The following is a 19,903-nucleotide window of genomic DNA, read 5'->3' on the forward strand; positions in this document are numbered from 1 at the left end:
TGTAACTTTGCGGCAATTAAGGTAAGATGCACTAGCTGAGGGCTTTCCATGGTTGTGTCATCAATGTACGAACCCTCTTAGTACAGGAAGTTGATTTCCTGCATGATGCGGGACTTTTGGGGAGAAAGCTAGATTGAAGGGGTTGTAAACCCTTGTGTTTTTTCACCTTAATGCATCCTATGCATTAAGGTGAAAAAACACCTGGCAGTGACCGGCCCCCCAGCCCCCCATTTTACTTACCTGAGCCCTGGAACTTCACCCGTCTGCGACGCGCTGTCCCTCTGCCCTGGGTTCTTGGATAGATTGATAGCAGTGCAGCCATTGGCTCCCGCTGCTGTCAATCAAATCCAATGACGCGGGCGCGGGGCAGAGTCATACATTCGGCGGCTATGGATGCCGAATGATGGACTCGGGAGCGCACCTGCAAGGTAACCCCCTTCTCCTAGGGGGTTATCTGATGTGGGGAGGAGCCGCGAGAGCTGCCAAGGGACCCCAGAAGAAGAGGTTCGAGGCCACTCTGTGCAAAACGAGCTGCACAGTGGAGGTAAGTATGATATGTTTGTTATTTAAAACAAAAAAAAACGAACCCTTACAATCACTTTAAGGCATTGCCATAGGCAGTAATGTGAGCTCATATATGTATGTGCTTAACAACCACTTAAGGACCAGCCTCGTTTTGGAATTTAGGTGTTTACATGTTTAAAACAGGTTTTTTTGCTAGAAAATTACTTAGAACCCCCAAACATTATATGTTGTTTTTTTTTTCTAACACCCTAGAGAATAAAATGGCAGTCATTGCAATACTTTTTTTCACACCGTATTTGCGCAGCGGTCTTACAAGCATGCTTTTTTTGGAAAAAATTCACTTTTTTGTAAACATCCCTTGTAATAGAAAAAAGCATGACAGGACCTCTTAAATATGAGATCTGGGGTCAAAAAGACCTCCATATCTCATATTTACACTAAAATGCAATAAAAAAAAAAAAAAGTAATTTAAAAAAATGACATTGAAAAAAATGTGCCTTTAAGACGTATGGGCGGAAGTGACATTTTGACGTTGCTTCCGCCCAGCAGTGTCATGGAGACGAGTGGGCGCCATCTTAGCCTCACTCGTCTCCAGGCACAGCACTAAGAAGGACGCGATCGCCTCTGCTGCTACCGACGACTCCGGTAAGCGGCGGAGGGCACCGGATCGCGGCGGGAGGGGGGGGGGACCCTCTCCCGCCACCGATAAAAGTGATCTCGCGGCAAATCCGCTGCAGAGACCACTTTTATCTGAAAGCCGACCGCCGCACGAAAACGGGGATACCGGGGTTATGGCAGCTAGCTGCTGCCATAACAACGATATCCGCCGGCAAACTTTGGATGTACATTGGCGTGCAGCAGTCGGCAAGTGGTTAACATGGAAAAATATATCTGATGCTAGGACCGCATCAATGAATGAGTGATAATAAGCAAAGCAAATTACTTGCAAATTAAAGGTAACTGCTGGTAAAACTCACAGACTTAGTATGGAAATGCATGCAGGGTACACAGCGTGCCAGAACCAGTTCTTTGTTTTTTGTCCTGACATTGCTTGATCACACCAAGCTACCCTGCTGTGTAAAACCCTCTGGATGACAGCAACTGGGCCTTCAGGGAACATTTAAACCTGAATGTGTTATTCAGAATTTATTGGGGATTCCTAATTATGCCTATCAAAGTGTTACTGCGGTGTATACCAGTCATACTCTTTTGTATACATGCATAGTTGCCAACATTGTCAAAAAATTTATAGGGACACTTTTTTCTGTAGGCGGAGTCTTATTATAATTAGGGGGCAGGGCACTCGTTTGTAGGCGTGGCATAGCGGGGGGGGGCGGGGGGCACAAAAATGGGCATGGTTTAACCCAAATATTGAGTGTCGCTTAAAGGGGGTGTGGTTAGAGTCTGAGATGAAAGAAGGATGGAGGGAGATAAAGATAGATAAAGATACTCCAAACACCTGGTGTTAGTGCTCACTTGTCACCAGATGCAGCTTGTTACCTGCCACCAGAGATGCAGCGCTCTCTTGTCACCAAGATGCAGCGCTCACTTGTCACCAAATGCAGCGCTCACTTGTCACCAGATGCAGCTTGTTACTTGCCACCAGAGATGCAGCACTCACTTCTCACCAAGATGCAGCGCTCACTTGTCACCAGATGCAGCTTGTTACTTGCCACCAGAGATGCAGCGCTCACTTGTCACCAAGATGCAGCTTGTTACTTGCCACCAGAGATGCAGCGCTCACTTGTCACCAAGATGCAGCTTGTTACTTGCCACCAGAGATGCAGCGCTCACTTGTCACCAAGATGCAGCTTGTTACTTGCCACCAGAGATGCAGTGCTCACTTGTCACCAAGATGCAGCTTGTCACCAGATTCTGAGACCTCCATGCTGCTGTTTTGCCAGAGCCTGCGCTAGAGGTCCGGGGTCGGCACTGGTGATTTTGTCCCCTCTGCCATTTTTGCAAAGAGCAGCTCTTGTGGAGGCCGAGGGGAACAAACAAGAGGCGGAGCCCGGGTGGCAATGAAAGCGGCTGCCAATAGAAATGAAGCTGCCGCCAACCCCCACGGCCTGGCCCACAACCCGGGTTCCGCCTTTTGATTCTTCACAAAAATGGCGGTGCCCCGGATCTCTAGCGGCAGCTCTGGCGATTCACCACGGTACACTGGGACAAAGCCAGTTTCCCGGGAATTTTCCCAGGACACAGAAAGACCAGGATGCAGGTCTGAATACAGTGAATGTCCCAGGAAAATCAGGACTGTTGGCAAGTATGTACATGTATGTTCTAAATTTACTGTACATATTCCTGATCTTTCAGAAAGGAACTGCAGATGCCCCTACTCCATTCATACGTCACTGAACAAGAAGCATAACATACTGTATATGTAGCTACCTTGCCTTAAGCAGGATGGTCTATTGAAACTTAGTATTTACTAAGCTGTAGTCAGCACAAGCTAGACTGATGTCCAACTTTATGAGTCTCTCCTGGGCTGTAGTTATTGCTTGTTTCTTCCTGTTGCAGGGTTTTGAATGTTTATATTCCACTGGCCAACCACTAGGAGGTTTATTGCCAATGATGCAGGCTGGGAGAGCTTATAACTATGCAAGAATGACCTTGGGAGAAGGGTTGTAGATGGCAATCTGATCCTCTCAGACATGCTGCTTGAGGAGGTGGACAATATGTCTGGATAAAGGCATCAGTTTGAGGCCTAGTATGCTGAACAAGAGGATTGAAGCCCCATGGAGGAAACTTCAGCCTAATTGAGGTATCTGAAAGCTGGGTAAAGCTTGGTTCTTGTCTGAATTGTGGTGACCTGAACTGGGCAGAAAACTTGATGAACCAATGGCTGTCTTACAGTAAGGAGTTGATTTAATGGAATGCTGGCTTGGGGTAAGGGTACTGTGTCTGTGAAGACTGTTTTATATTTCTATCTTTCATCTGGAGTTTGCCAGGTCCATAAGTGTCCTGTGTTCTAACTTTTTCTCCCAGAAGTGTTAAGTGGGAGTTAGTAAACTCAATTTCTTGCATCGTAAAGTGACTGGCATCCATCTTCCCACATTGCTCCACTGTTGCTAAGGACTAAGCCCTGAGGTAAACTGCTAGTCCACTCAGGGAGGTCAGGGAATGCTACATATATGTCTGAAGGAGAAAGATTGTAAAACACAGAATGATTAGAAGAAGGGCACAGTTTTGTTCTGTAGGGCAATGAGTAGACCATTTAAAGAAGAACTAAACTAAAAAAAAAAAAAAAATTGCTAGGAGATAGTGATTTTTTGCGAAAGTGACATGTCTCTTCTCCCAAAAACAAAACACAAAACTGTTCCTCTTTTCCCTAGCAATGTTATTTTCTCTGTGTACACTGTATGGCACAGAAGCAGTAACTCCTGACACATTCCCGGCATCATATAACCAGGTTACGAGAACAATGTAACTCTTGTACGCATGCACAGTTTACCTAGCCTCAGTTCTGGTTAATTTAGCTTTGGAGTGCTTTCTAGGTTCAGAGCCTTTAGCATTCCCTTATTGCTCACCCTGCCTCTGAAGACTCACTTTATCAATGGGACTTTTGGGCCAGGCACCAGGAGCTCCCTCATTTTAATTGGTTTAATTGGTTGCTGGGTGCATTTATATCCAGGTTCCGTGGCCTGGCAGAAGGGGTTAACATTGTGGGAAAGAGTGCTGAAGTCTTCTGTTGGGTGCAGTGTCACACAGGCATGCTCTCCATGCACTCTTTTCCACCCCACAGCATCAATGAAGAATCTCCCTGCTGCTGTTGCTGTTGCAAAGAGCCATGTGGAACTTTGATCCATTCCTGCTGCTTGCCTACAGAGACACTGGTCACCTCTGGAATCCGACCCTTCTGATCGTGGACCCACACCTGCTACCAGCTGTGTGGGTTTCTTAAGCCACTCTGGATTTCTTAACTAGTTTAGGCCTTGTCTCTTACCCTAAGCCTATATGTTGTCTTTCTGCACTGTGGCTGTAGCATGTACAAGTCCACACATGGGGGTGGGGGGGGGCACTCAGATTTTCTAACTTACTTTTTACTAACAGTTTGAGTGCTGCTTGCAGCATGCCTACAGTGAGGCCCGGAGCGAGTGGAGAGAAAAGGAGCAAGCAGAGCTCCGGGCGGCCGCCACCACCAGGGGCCCCGAGTGGCTGCACAGCCAGGTGGCCCCACTGCTGAGGGATCAGGCATCCGGCTCAGGGGGAGGCAGGATCTCCCACATGCTCGGAGGTCTCGGCCTCTGGAGCATTTCTCCCTGGGAGCCTCCCCCCGAGCTTTGCGCCACGGCAGGAGCCCCGATCGGGACCCGCCAGGCCCACCAATGAAGCGTCAGCCGGCTTCCGCTGTGGTCGGGCCTGGAGGGAATCCTCGGCGGAGCTTGTGGGTGGGGCTACAGCACGCGCAGGCACCTCTTCCCCACCCATTTGGCGGCATGATTGGGACGGACTCCCCCTCCTCTGATGTGCCAGTAAGGGGGAAGTCTCAGCGTGGAAGGAGTCCAGTTACGGCTGCCGGGCCTTTACAGACCCAGCCGGCGGCTACGGCTTACCAGCGGGTTCCCCTGCCAGGAAGGTCGGGCAGCAGAGCAGCGCCAGCGGAGACCGTGTAGCAGAGGCACAAGGCCCAGGTCGGAAAGGCCAAGTCGGTGGGTGCAGCCGGTGCCGGGAGGCGTGGCCAGTAGCGGCAAGCATCTGCAGCATCCAGCCCTCCTCGCCTGGGATGCGTTACACGGAGCAGCAGCAGTCGCCCGGTGAGCGGTCTGAGTGGGAGCTGTCTGGCTCTGAGGTGGAGAACGCGCAGGACTGTCCAGTGCCAGCGGATTCTGGAGCAGCGGCTGCTGGGACCCCCCTTGGTCAGCCCGGTAAGTCAGCTTCCCATTCTCATTTGGCATTTAATACTGCATTGTGTGGGTTGTTGGGAGTGGCAGCTGCGGAGGGTTGAGAGTGGCGCCGCAGTCAACAGTTGCCTCAGCGGGGGACCCCCAGGCGGCGGGCTCTACGCCCGCCCCTGCCGGGTCTGACGTGCAGCTACAGGCATTGCTGGGGGAATTGCGGGATTTGGTGCAGCAATTTGCAGGAGGGAAAGGAGTGCAGGCTCCGCAGGTGTCGGCGTGGGTACCGCCAGGTAGTGGGTCAGCAGCGGACGGCACTTGGGTGGGGTCTGGTGGGCTGGCCCCCTCCCCCATCTCGGTTATCAAGGTGCCCGATAGTGCCGTAGAGCTGTCTGGGTCACCCCCGACACCTGGGTCGGCGGGAGCAGGTGAATGTGGGTAAGGAAGGCAGGACCATCGCAGGTGAGTGTGGGTAAGATGGATTTGGTTTGTATTGCGGATGCAGCTAAATACGAGGTGTACGTCTGTTTTGAAGGGCCGCTGGGGGCACATATGAAGCTGGAAGTCAGGGAGAAGATCGGCAAAGGTGAGTACGTGGAGATTTTTTCTTTATTGCCCCTGGAAAAGTTTAACCTGGATAGGGTTAAGCCTGACGATAGCAAGAAAGAGTATGAGGAAAAGTGGCGGTACAGGTTGATACCACACACGTTCTCTAACTGGCTGCAAGCGTTCGCCATTATGGCGAGCGTAATAGGGGAAAAGAACCCGGAACGCTGTTCAGCACTTTTCTGCTACATGGGCGCAGTGGATGAGGCCTACAGAGTCTACGGTGGATCTGCATGCCTAAGGTATGAGGAACAGTTCCTGCAGCGCAGGGCCGTCCTTACGCTGGGATCACAAGGACATTAGCCTCTGGATAAGGTTCAAGTCTTCGGCGAGGGCCCCGAACCAGTTTTTTCCAGAGGGGGGGCAGTGGTTCAGCTTCCCCTGGACAAATGGCCACCAAAAAATGGGGTGTCTGCTGGCAGTACAATGATGGATCATTTAGATTCGGGGGGGGGGGGGGGGGGCATGCCATTTTAAACATGAGTGCTCTAGTTGTGGCGGCTCTGTTTTAAAAAAGGGAAGGGCCGTTCCGGGGAATTTGGTAAGAAAAGGGACGACACCAGTGAGGGGGGAAAGGATTCAACCTTTCCTAAATATGTGTTGGGGGAGGGATTATCTGAGGGCGTTTTCGTATTCCATGCTCCTTCTCTGCTGTCCCGCTGCTAGCGAAGAATTTACCTTCGGCCTTGCTTCATCCGGGGGTTGTCGCTGAAAAATTGGGAAAGGAAGTGGTGATGGGTCACATGGCTGGGCCTTTTCGGGAGCAGCCTCTTCCAGAGTTGTTGATTTCCCCTCTGGGAGTGGTGCCCAAAAAAGAGCCTAATAAGTTTTGGCTTATACACCATTTGTCCTTACCGAAGGGCAGCTCGGTCAATGATGCGATAGATCCTGAGGCGTGCACGGTGTCGTACAAATCCTTGGGTTCGTGGCTGTGGAAAAGGGGCGCTGATGGCAAAATCTGACATCGAATCGGCGTTCCGTTTTCTCCGGGTTTTGGCTGTTGGGGTGCTGCTGGCAAGGGGAATTTTACGTAGATCGTTGCCTGCCTATGGGCTGCTCCATTTCCTGTACACTTTTTGAAACATTAAGCTCCTTTGTTGAGTATGTTGTTCGGGACGTTTCAGGGCTTAATCCCATCATTCATTATTTGGATGATTTCCTCTGCATGGGTCCTCCTTCATCTTGTGTGTGTTCAGTACTGTTATCCATGTTGCAACACATAGCGAGTAGATTCGGCATTCCGTTGGCGGAGGACAAGACGGAGGGCCCAACCACCACTCTCAGCTTCCTGGGCATAGTCATCAATTCGGAAATCATGGAGTGTCGCTTACCAGAGGAGAAGCTGGGAGAATCTGGGAGCGCTTGAGATGGAGATTCATGGGATCTTGGGGCTCCGCAAGAATCAGCTGCGGAAGCTGCAATCTTTGCTGGGTAAGTTGAATTTTGTCTGCCAGATCATTCCCATGGGAAGGGTGTTCTGCCGACGGCTGTCGGCAGCCATCGCAGGGGTCCAGTCCCCCACCCATTTTATTTGCATCACTAGGGAATATCAGGAGGACTTGAGGGTGTGGCATACATTCTTGAACGACTATGATGGAAGATCGGTATGGATTTCCGGCCCTGTGAGTAATTTTGATTTGGAGCTGTTAACCGACGCAGCTGGGTCTACAGGGTACGACGCGTTCTACCAGGGTCACTGGAGTGCCGGGCCTTGGCCATATTCTTGGTTGGAGGCAGGCCTACAAAAAAATTCTGGTGCTACTGGAGCTTTTTCCAGTGGTGCTGGCTATGGAAATATGGGGTGAGTCATTCAGGAACTTGAAGGTGAGATTGAATTGTGACAATCTGGGAGTGGTGCAAGTCATTAACCGCATCTCAGCGTTGTTACAGCATGTCATGCGGCTGCTATCCTACCTGGTGCAGCGTTGCCTACAGTTGAATATTTTTCTGTATGTGGTACATCTCCCGGGGGGGTAGACAATACTTTGATGATGCCTTGTCTCGCTTTCAACAAGTTTTGAGAGCTGGGTCCGGCGGCAGAACGACAGGGGGTTCCGTGTCCCCAATGGCTGTGGGTGATCACATTGGAGTCATCGCTGGATAATAAGGAGGTCGGTGAGTGAGGCCACGTGGGCGGCCTATGATGAGGTATGGCAGGAATGGTGGGAAATGGTTAGGCAGGCCAGGGTGGATCCGGATGGTGTGGAGGTAAGGTTGCTAGTCGTCTGTTTTGTTTCCAGAAACCTGGAACAGGGGGTGTCGGTCATGGACCGAAAACTAGCGGGTCTGGCGTTCTTGTTCAAATTACAGGGCGGTGATGATTTTACCAAGGATTTTTGGGTCCGACAGGCTATGAAAGGTTGTAAGAGGAAAACTCTGGCCTGAGATGTGTCCAAATCAGAAGGAAACCTTCAGCAACTGTTAGAGAAACATTTCTTACTGAAGAAAAATTGGAGAAGAAAAAATGCAAAATAATAGGTTCATTTTTACAACAGGGGAGCTGAAGAAAAGATGGCTATCCTCCTTAGACACTAACAAAAAAACAAAGATACTCTAAGCTGGCCTACAGTTTTTTTTTAAAACTAGTGTCTAATCCTCCTGTTGGCTACAGTATAACATGTAGGTTAAAGATTTCTTGTGTACCTCAATGGACTGAAAAGGATTTTACTGTCAGTACAAAAATTGTAGCACATATGAACAGTCTTGCAAGCAACTGGACACCTTGTAGCTAGGTTAGAAGGGGTTTGGGTCACCTCTTGTGTGAATGGAATGAATTACAGGAGATTTTTACATTTGGTAAGGTGGAATAAAAAAAAGTGTGGTTTTGATTTATGCACTGATTGTGTGTTTGAGGGTTATCCTTCTAGAAAAAGAGAAAGTAAACGAGGTAGAGAAAAAACCTAGGCAGTGATATTACAAAATAAATTAGTAAGAACAGACATATGGATAGCCCCTCTGGGGACAGCGATCTGTGACACTGCTGCCCTGCTGGAGCAGAATCACTCAAAGCTGACCCTTGTTTTACAAATAAGAGGCCCAGGCTGGCTGCGATCCCACACTCATTGACATCGCATCTGTGACTGGGGGAAGACGTGTGCCGATGGCTGCCAAAACTGCTTCTGTTCTCAGTTGATACACGCAAATGTTTTGTCAAGTAATGCTTTGGTACACACTCCAGGAAACATACACTGCTAACCCCGTCTTCAGTCTGTACTTCTGATGCTTGGTTATTTCTGTGTCTATGTATTGTTTTACATAAGCAAAACTCTTGTACTTTATTAGAAACCATCACATTTTTTTTATACCAGTCTTGCATATTACTGTGTATTTCTTTTTAGCTTTCATCATGCCATTACTACAGCCTTTATTTGTATTGAGCCAGTGTGCTTTTTAACGTGTGAATTAACGCTGTACTATGGGATTCAGAGGTGGTCATTATGGGCCCTCTAATGTAATAGGCAGCCCCTCTGCCAAATAATTAGCTGCAGAAGCCATATGGCATAATAGAGTGCTATAGGTTTTGGGGCTTCCGGGGTGCTCATGAATTTCCTTAAAGGAATGTATAAATACTCGATCTCTCAGTGTTTGCAGTAAAATTCTAACTTAATGCATTAAATATGATGATACGCTTACTTTAAAGAAAATCTGTACCCATATTGCGGCTGACAGCTACTTCTGGAATGCTAGTATTTATATAGCGCTGACAATTTACACAGCACTTTACATATACACTATATTGTGTTGGTTCACCCTTTGCAGCTATAACAACTTAAAGGTTTAGGAGTGTGTCTATGGGAATGTTTGACCATTCTTTCAGAAGCACATTTGTGAGGTCAGGCACTGATGTTGGACAAGAAGGCCTAGCTCGCAGTCTCCAATCGAATTCATCCCAAAGGTGTTCCATCGGGTTTAGGGCAGGCCAGTCAAGTTCCTTCACCCCAAACTCATCCATGTCTTTATGGACCTTGTTTGTGCACTGGTCCGCAGTCATGTTATAACAGGTAGGAGCCATCCCCAAACTGTTCCACAAAGTTGGGAGCATGATATTGTCCAAAATGTCTTGGTATGGACTAAGGGGCCAAGCCCAACCCCTTAAAAACAACCCCACACCATATTCCCCCTCCACCAAATGATTTGCAGTGCACAAAGCAAGGTCCATAAAGACATGGATGACCTCAACACCTTTGGGATGAATTAGAGAAGAGACTGCGAGTCAGGCCTTCTCGTCCAACATCAGTGCCTGACATCACAAATGTGCTTCTGGAAGAATGGTCAAACATTCCCATAGATGCACTCCTAAACCTTGTGGACAGTCTTCCCAGTATAGTTGAAGCTGTTATAGCTGCAAAGGGTGGGCCAACTCAATATTGAGCCCTACGGACTAAGACTGGGATGCCACTGCAGTTCATGTGCATGTAAAGGCAGGTGTCCCAATACTTTTGACACTATAGTGTATATATTGTACATTCAGATCAATCCCTGCCTTAAAGGAGCTTACAATCAAAGGTACCTAACTCCCATTCTCACATACACATGTAATGCACAGACTACAAACTGGTCCTGCTATACGTCCCGGGTTCTATCACCTAGTAAGTGCAAGCAGCCAGGCACATGTTAGTTTTGGAAGGAAGTTATCGACTAACAAGATTTCTAGCAAAATAAAAAAGTATTTTTGAACATATAAAACAGATATAACAAATAATTTTTAATGGTATTTTAGCAGACCTAAAGGGAGCAAATAAGAGAAGTTCATTGTTAGGATTTACATAAATTTTAAAGATAAATTCTGACACCACTTTAACTATTTTCCAGGTCAGCCAAAGACAGCCAGGCAACTGGTAATTTTAGTGAGAGGTCCGGTATTGGTTAAGGATTACTGCACTTTATAATGAAGTATGCTGAATGGTATTTAGTTTGAAATGAATGATTTCTTCTGGTTGCCTTTACTGTGAGGCGTCCTTCACACTGCGTGTGTTTTCTTCACAGTGGACTCATGGCGATCTGGAGAAAGACAGCTAAGCACCAGCACCTTTCCTACACGGATCTTCTCTTCCCCAGAAGAAACCCGTCCCAGTCACCAGCAAGGCTTTCACATACGGAAGAGCATTTCTGTGGACAACCACCTTAGTTCTTGTCATTACCCATTGCAGCCACCTGACCCCCAGGGACAAAGAGTGAAGAGCAAACTGAGAAGGCAATTTGTAAGTACATACTTTCTGCTTTCTGGTTCCAGTGAAGATCAGATACACGAGAAGCATAGAATTTGTAAACGGGGGTCATCTATTGTTTTAGGGATGACCTCAACGGCATATGATGTAACTTTTTTGGTCATTGGTTATAATGATTGAACCATATAGGCATTAAAGCTTAAAGAAAAACAAAGGCAAAGCTTCTTTTTTCATTTTCAATAGAGTAGGGGAGAGTTGTAACCCCTGTCAGATTTTTTTTGCCATCTGAGTCCCACTGGGGAGATTTCCCTTCACCTCCTGTCCAATAGCCAAAACAGGAAGTGAGAGGAAAGCCTTTTAAAGTGAGGGAATCCCAGAATTAGTGTCTCCATTGGAAGATTTCCTCTCTATTCCCGTTCTGGTGACAACCCAAAATTTGTTATTTTCTTTCACTTCCAGTGATGATAGTCACTAGGACAAGTAAGGTGAATGTCCCTAATGGGGACACAGACAGCAATAAAAATCTGACAGATGTTTTAATCCCTCTCCTCTTTATCCAAAACTAAAAAAATGTGCTTGTAGTTTTACTTTAAGTCCAGACAAGCAGCTAAATATGAAGATTATGTAGCGCTTACACCTGCAGGAGCCGCTGTATATGATGGATTCTCTACTCTTTAGGCTCGGTTCACACAGGGGCGACTTGTCAGGCGACCTAGTCGCCTGACAAGTCGCCTCCCGTTCTGTGCTACGGAACCGTTCTAATAGGAGCGACGCAAGTCGCTCCGACCTAGAAAAAGGTTCCTGTACTACTTTGGGGGCGACTTGAGGCGACTTGCATAGACTTCTATGCAGAAGTCGTTTTGCAAGTCGCCTCGGAAGTCGTTTGCAGGTCGCCTCGCTGAGGCGACCTGCAAGTCGTGCCGCCCCTGTGTGAACCGGCACTTAAACTGTTTGGTCTGTACTGACACACACCTTTATAGATTGAAGGCTGCTCACACCTGTGTAACATAAGTATTAGTATATAGGGCGGCTGCACTCTCGAGTCCTCTTTCCTCTCACAGAACTCACCACTAAAGACGGGGGGGCAAGCGAGGGAAGAGGAGAGCAGTGATATGTCAGGGGGTGAGCTAGAGTCTGACCTCTCAGGCAGTGTATTATAGTTCAGTCACTGGAGTGGATGGATCGCCTTTTTTGCCCTTTGCCCCCTCTTGGCTGGTGGAATGGCTGGCTCTTTCTGTCTATGCTCTGCCAACAAACCACCTCTGGGATCAACAGGGGCCAACAGTTGCCTCACAAAGCTTGTGTTCATCCCTATGATCAAGCAACCATGGTGGCTGAGAACACATAATGGCCAGTATGCTAAAATTCACAGGTTAGTGGATGAAGTGACAATTTGATCTGCAGTTATAGTTCATTCCCTGGAGTGGACAGATCGCCTTTTTTGCCCTTTGCACCCTCTTTGCTGGTGGATTGGATGGCTCTTTCTGTCTATGCTCTGCTACCTCTGAGAGCAACAGGGGCCAACAGTTGCCTCACTAAGCTTGTGTTTGTCCCTATGTTCAAGCAACCATGGTGGCTGAGAACACACAACAGCCAGTATGCTAAAATTCACAGGTTGGTGGATTAAGTGATAATTTGATCTGCAGTTAGCCGTCACAGGGGTACTTCTCTGCTCCGATGCCCTGGACTTCTAATGTCGCGTACACACGGTTGGACTTTCCGACGGGAAATGTTGGATGTGAGCTTGTTGTCGGAAAGTCCAACCGTGTGTATGCTCCATCGAACATTTGCTGTCGGACTTTCTGCCAACAAATGTTTGAGAGCAGGTTCTAAAATTTTCAGCCAACAAGACTTTGTTGTCGGAAAGTCCGATCGTGTGTACACAAGTCCGGCGCACAAAAGTTCACACATGCTCAGAATCAAGCAGAAGGAGCCGCATTGGCTATTATACTTCCCTTTTCTTGGCTCGTCGTACGTCTTGTATGTCACCGTGTTCCCACGTTCGTAATTGTTGGCCAACATTTGTGTGACCGTGTGTATGCAAGACAAGTTTGAGCCAACAACCTTTGAACAAAAATCCACGGTTTTGTTGGCGGAAAGTCCGATCGTGTGTACGGGGCATAAGTCTTCCAATTTTTGCAGAGGAATTTACTTCACGTGCTTGTTGTCAAAGTCTTGAGTTAGCAAAGTCACTTGAGTTGAGAAGAGATCTGTGTAAAACCCTTCCACTAACACTGGTACCACAGAGGAAAAGGCCTATCAACTTGTCAGTTGCTCTGGTAGTGTCGATGGATGTAGCAGGTCTAGTCAACTTGCCTTGCTTCCTTCATCCCTGGTGCCCAAAACAGTGCTTCTGGCGATGTCTTGGAGACTGATGGAAACTTTCTCTTGAACAGTGGGGCTCAATACAGGAACAAGCATCTCCATTCGTCCCTCTGGGGTGTCAGAAGGGGCATCTCTTAAAGCCTAGGGCTAATTCCTTTTTCTTGCATTGCAACATGATTGGAAGCTGGCTGAGGTAGTCAGACCTGGCCAAGGCTCAGAAATTTCTATGTAGGCTTGGTGAGCGCTCTTCTCCCTTCAGGAGACTTGGGCATTCACATTTGTAGTGGCTTCACTTCCACAATTGTAGCAAGTCACTGAATTTTCAGGAACAGCTAAGGAAGTTGAAGACTGACTGGGTCCTGGAGCAGTTCTGCCAGAGAACACAGTGATTTTGTCTGCCAGAATAGTTATCATTTCCATTATTTGTGACTTCAGGGTGGCTATCTTCAAACTGATCTCCATCGTAGCTACTGACCCAACTTTGGCAAGTGATGGTGCCCCCACCTCAGGGTTGTTGGCCTCAAACATACTGTAGCTTCCTGCTCTTTCACTGTTCTGAGCTCAGGATACTTTAGCAACATGCTATTTTCTGAAGTATTTTGTTGTATCCAGACTGGCATCTTGTTTAGTTGTCTGATGTACTCAGACAGCAGTCACCCTGGTATTGAAAGGCATGCTCAAATTGATAAATCCGACCTGTTCGCCCAAATTCCTCCTGTAGCATGGTAAGGTAATCATAGGCTGCTCAATGCTTTTGACTGAACTTGAGATTCCTGATAGCCTCGGCAAAAACTCCTTTCAAGCTCTCAATAATACGTTGCTTTATCTGCGCTTCAGAGACATCCTACTCTTTCAAAGCCTGTATGGCCTATTCTGTCCAGGTTTATACTCTTTTTCTTCAGCAGGCACCAGCTGTGTCCCCGAGAAGAGCTCCAACTTTCTGTAGTTGTCCCCTGAGTGGATGCTGCTAACCTGACAACACTTGTAGAAATTGCCCCTATGGTAAATGAGTGCTGGCGTGAAAGCTCCTTCGGTAGGTGCGGCATGATTTGAGCTCTCTGGACTGGCATCTGGCACTCTCAGCGAAATCAAGCAGGCCTCAGCTTCATTGGTTAGTTGGAAAATGTCCCCTTGGAAACAGGCGGGAACTCCCTTTTTCCACTTTAGTGGTATATGGTTGTGAGAGGCGACTTGATCTGTTTTCATGCCCAGTATGAACACTCTCTGATCAGTAACTAGCGCCATTACTACTTGGTGGACCTGCTCTTCCGTCCAGGCAAGGATATATTTCTGAAATGAGCGAAGTGATCTGGATAGCCGCACACTGGACAAAGTAACAGGTGCCTTTATTGATGAAGAACTGGATCATAAAAAGTACAAGACATAACAGCAGAAGCGTACAGAGATCAACTGACGCGTTTCGCACTCATAACTCATAATTTCCCACATTTTGTCATGTTACAACCAAAAACATAAATGTATTTTATTGGGGTTTTATGTGATAGACCAACACAAAGTGGTACATAATTGTGAAGTGGAAGGAAAATGATAAATAGTTTTCAACATTCTTTACAAATAAATATGTGAAAAGTGTGGCGTGCATTTGTATTCAGCCCCCTTTACTCTAATACCCCTAACTAAAATCTAGTGAAACCACTTGCCTTCAGAAGTCACCTAATTAGTAAATAGAGTCCACCTGTGTGTAATTTAATCTCAGTATAAATACAGCTGTTCTGTAAAGCCCTCAGAGGTTTGTTAGAGAACCTTAGTGAACAAACAGCATCATAAAGGCCAAGGAACACACCAGACAGGTCAGGGATAAAGTTATGGAGAAGTTTAAATCAGGGTTAGGTTATAAAAAAATATCCCAAGCTTTGAACATTTCACGGAGCACTGTTCAATTCATCATCTGAAAATGGAAAGGGTATGGCGCAACTGCAAACCTACCAAGACATGGCCGTCCACCAAAATCTACAGGCCGGGCAAGGAGAGCATTAATCAGAGAAGCAGCCAAGAGGCCCATTGTAACTCTGGAGGAGATGCAGAGATCCACAACTCAGGTGGGAGAATCTGTCCACAGGACAACTATAATGCCGCGTAAACACGATCGGAATTTCCGTCAGAAAAAACTTGGATGTTTTTCCGACGGAACTCAAGCTTGCCTTGCATACACACGGTCACACAAAAGTTCTCGGAACTTTCGACCGTCAAGAACGCGGTGACGCACAACACTACAACAAGCTGAAAAAATGAAGTTCAGTGCTTCCGAGCATGTGTCAAATTGTTTCCGAGCATGCGTCTGAATTGCATACAGACGAACGCATTTTTGGATAGGAACTTTTCCCGACCGAAAAATAGAGAACATGCTCTCAATCTTTTGCTGGCTGAAATTCCGCCAGAAAAAGACCGATGGAGCATACACACGGTCGCAATTTCCAACAAAAAGCTCTCATCGGAGTTTTGCTGGCGGCATTTCCGATCCTGTGTACACGGCATTAGTCGTGCACTCCACAAATCTGGCCTTTATGGAAGAGTGGTAAGAAGAATGCCATTGTTGAAAGAAAGCCATAAGAAGTCCCGTTTGCAGTTTGCGAGAAGCCTTTTGGGGACAAAACAAACATGTGGAAGAAGGTGCTCTGATCAGATGATACCAAAATTGAACTTTTTGACCTAAAAGCAAAAAGCTGTGTGGTGGAAAACTAACACCCTGAACCATAGGTGTGCGCAGCCTAATGCATTAGGGTGTGCACCCTTAAGCTGAAACATACATGCATGTGTATGTATCTACATATATATGACTCTGGCACATTGATCTCCCTGCTGGCACAGTGGAAGAGCAAAGGATAAACACTTCTCTTATGGTAGCCGGTAAGAGGGAGATCTTTCCCATGTTCCTGTTGGTACACATAAGGATAACACTAATGCGCATGGGGGGATTAGGGTGTGCCTGGGCACACCCGGCACACCCTGTGCGCACGCCTATGCCCCGAACACACCACCCCCAAAGTGAAACATGGTGGTGGCAGCATCATGTTGTGGGGATGCTTTTCTTCAGCAGGGACAGGGAAGCTGGTCAGAGTTGATGGGAAGATGGATGGAGCCAAATACAGGGCAATCTTAGAAGAAAACTTGTGACTGGGGCGGAGGTTCACCTTCCAGCAGGACAATAACCCTAAACATACAACCAGACCTACAATAGAATAGTTTAGATCAGGGATATGCAATTAGCGGACCTCCAACTGTTGCAAAACTACAAGTCCCATCATGTCTTTGCCTCTGGGTGTCATGCTTGTGTCTGTTAGCGTCTTGCTATGCCTCATGGGACTTGTAGTTCTGCAACAGCCTGAGGTCCGCTAATTGCGTATCCCTGGTTTAGATCAAAGCATATTCATTTGTTAGATTGACTCAGTCAAAGTCCAGACCTGAATCTAATTGAGAATCTATGGCAAGATCTACTACAGAGGGAGGCAGGGAGTAGGGCAGGCCGCAGTTCGCTACTTCTGTCGGCAACTGTCCCTACCCCCCACATGCAAGAAAACAACACAGGGGACTATTTCGGTACTGAGGATAATTAAATAATAGTACAAAGGAATGAAGAGAAGGTGGTAGGATAAAAGCTATATTTTTAATAGAAAACCATTTTAAAAGAAGATATATACATATATCTAAATATTAGAGTAATAATAGCATATACAGTTGTAATACAGGACAAAGTAATGTATACAACCACATAAATTGTATCTAGCAATGACAGAGGTTCCAAGAGTGACTTAGGTTCTCGACCGGTTTCGCGGTATTCACCGCTTCCTCAGGAGAATAAAGTCTGTAATGTGGCATAAAAAACAAATAATAGATATATAACAATTCACAGATACATGGTTTTTGTGGTGATTACAGCGAAATCATTAAATAATACAATAAACAATAAGGTACAGGTTAAATAGAAGAAGGACAGGCTCACCCGTTCAGGTATTCTCTGTAGGTATATAGGACCCCAAACAAATCCCCCTGCGACGAACACAGGGGTAACAAAACAGCCTCTGGTGGATAAAATATTTAAGTAATTGAGTGTGGATCATTAAACCACAAGATAGACATAGCGTGGTAGAGTATAAGGGTACCCATCAAAAGCTATGAATTTAGAACCCGGTGTGCAAAAAGGAGAAGGATGAAAAGGTGGTTGGAGAGGACAGGAAGGGGGGGGGGGGGGAAAGGGGGGGGGGGGGAAACAGGAAGGGAGAGGGAAGGAAGGAGAGGAAAGGATAAAGGGGAATAAGGGAGGGGGGGGAGGAGAAGGGGGGGATAATGGGGAGGGGGGGGGAGAGGGGAGGAGTGAGAGAGGAGGGGAAAGAGGGAAGGGAGGAAGAGGAGGGAGGGAAGGGGGGGGCCGCAGGGGGGGGGGGGGGGGGGGGGACGGGGGAGAAGGGGAGGGGAGAGGGGGCGGGGGAGGGAAGGAGGGGGGGGGAAGGAGAGGGGGGAGGGAGCGGTGGGGTGGTGAATAGGACCTATAACTTAGATCCAGGTGGAAAAGGTGAGACTGGGAAAAGAGAGAGAAATTGCACACAGATAATACGGGCCATCACTTACCCCTACGACATAGATCAACGAGAAGGATGGAATGAGGTAAGGGGGGAGCATATAGTAAAAGGGATCGTGGCATTAAATGGGTTAAACGATCCGGGCGCTCAGGGGTTAATGATTAACACTCCACAGGCTGGGGTCAGTGGTATGCGCAGGGACAAAAAATCACCACAGCAGCTGTAATAAAATAAGGAAATTTTTTTTTTTATTCCACCATATTAGCGAAGGGGGGGAAAGAACAAACAGTTACCCACACAGCAAAATAGGGGGGGGGGGGAAAGGGGGAACAGCAGCGGTAACTCACTGGGATAAAAAGTATCATAGAGAATATAATAATAAAAATAAATATAAAATTGGGTAGCCAGTACCAGAAGATGACAAGGTAGCAAGTTATATAAAGTCCCCAGTGAGGCAGGGATATTGGGATACCAGCAGAGCAATATATAAAAGTGCTGCAAGCAGCCACTGTGTGTGCGGGCGATGGTGACCAAGCCCGCCATGGATGGGAGGGGAGATAAGTAGGAAGGAGAAACCAGCCAGCGGGGGAGAAAACGGGAGGGAACAGCGAGGAGGGGGGAAGGTGCTGAGACTTACCCGAGATACTGCTCCTCATGAGGCACGCCATCAGAGGCTGTAGGCTTATACAGCGGCCGTGTCCGGCCGCTATAAAAGCACCCCAACCCGGAAGTCAGGGACGTCCTAACGGAGGCGGTCCCTGACGTAACCCGGGTCTGCTCGCCCGCACTGCGCAGGTGCACCATGAGTGCTACTGCGCAAGCGCGCGCTCCCGTCAAAGGGAGTCTAATTCCCAAACGAGGAGACGCAAGCAGTCAAAGGACTGCCAGGGCGGGCATATGTCCGTCGCATAGGAGAGAGACCGGGGCAGCCTACCAACAGAGTCTGAAAGCGGGGGATGGGAGCCTGACCTTGTACAGCAAAAAAAATATATGAAGATAAAGCAGCAAAATACAACATAATGAAATAAACATAAAGGAAATTTCTATACAGGCATTGTATAAAATTATTATGTAAGGGTGTCAGTTACCCATAACTTATGGGGATAAATCTTGGGCAGACATGGTCAATTCATTAGTACTCGGCCCTGGGAGTGCCAGGGTGGGGAAGTGGGAGGGAGGGAGGGGAATGGGGGAAAAAAAAAAAAAAAAAAAAAAAAACAAAACACACAAGGGGGAGAGGGGGAGGGGGGGAGGAAGGGGAGGAAAGGGAAGGGGGGTGACCATGGACTCATAAGAAAGCCCTATAGGACACCGACTCGTTTAGGCCAGGTGGGGTGGTGGCGTTGAGTCGCTCGATCCAGAGGGACTCCTTCTGCAATATCGAGCGATCCCAATCGCCACCTCTGGGACTGGGTTTAACCACCTCTAATACCAGGAATTTGGCCACGGAATTGTCGAATCTATGATAAAGTCCGGTATGTCGGCCAATAGTAGTCAATTTACCGTTTTCTGAGTCATAGAGGTGGTCACCGATTCTCTGCCTAAGTTCCCTGATAGTTTTGCCCACATAAAAGGCTTTGCATACACATTTCATAAGATAGATAACCCCCTTTGTAGCACAGTTCGCGAAGGCCCGTGGAACCAGAGTTTCTCCGTTAGGTAGGATCACTGTTCTACTTTCGTGGACCCAAGGGCACCGGGGACATTCCCCGCATTGAAATGTGCCATTGGGGCCACTGCGCCCGGGTTTGGTAGGATTGTAGTGGCTGGTAGTTAATTGATCACGTAGTGATCGAGCTCTGCGGAAGACCACCTCTGGTGTATGTCTAATGTATTTAGTTAAAATATGGTGTTGAGCCAAAAGATGCCAATGTTTGGCTAAGATATTCCGCAACACATGGTG

General features: G+C 47.5%; 1 protein-coding gene across 1 annotated transcript in view; it reads left to right on the forward strand.

The window, feature by feature from the left end:
* Positions 1 to 19,903, forward strand: part of LOC141148841 (ankyrin repeat and fibronectin type-III domain-containing protein 1-like) — a 582,481-nt gene that overhangs the window by 51,535 nt on the left and 511,043 nt on the right. Inside the window, exon 4 of the mRNA XM_073636627.1 lies at positions 10,956 to 11,170. Within this exon, the coding sequence (XP_073492728.1) occupies positions 10,956 to 11,170 (215 nt within the window). The remainder of the gene's footprint in view (positions 1 to 10,955; positions 11,171 to 19,903) is intronic.

This window comes from Aquarana catesbeiana, linkage group LG06, assembly GCF_042186555.1.
Source record: "Aquarana catesbeiana isolate 2022-GZ linkage group LG06, ASM4218655v1, whole genome shotgun sequence".
In the NCBI taxonomy this organism is placed as follows: Eukaryota; Metazoa; Chordata; class Amphibia; order Anura; family Ranidae; genus Aquarana; species Aquarana catesbeiana.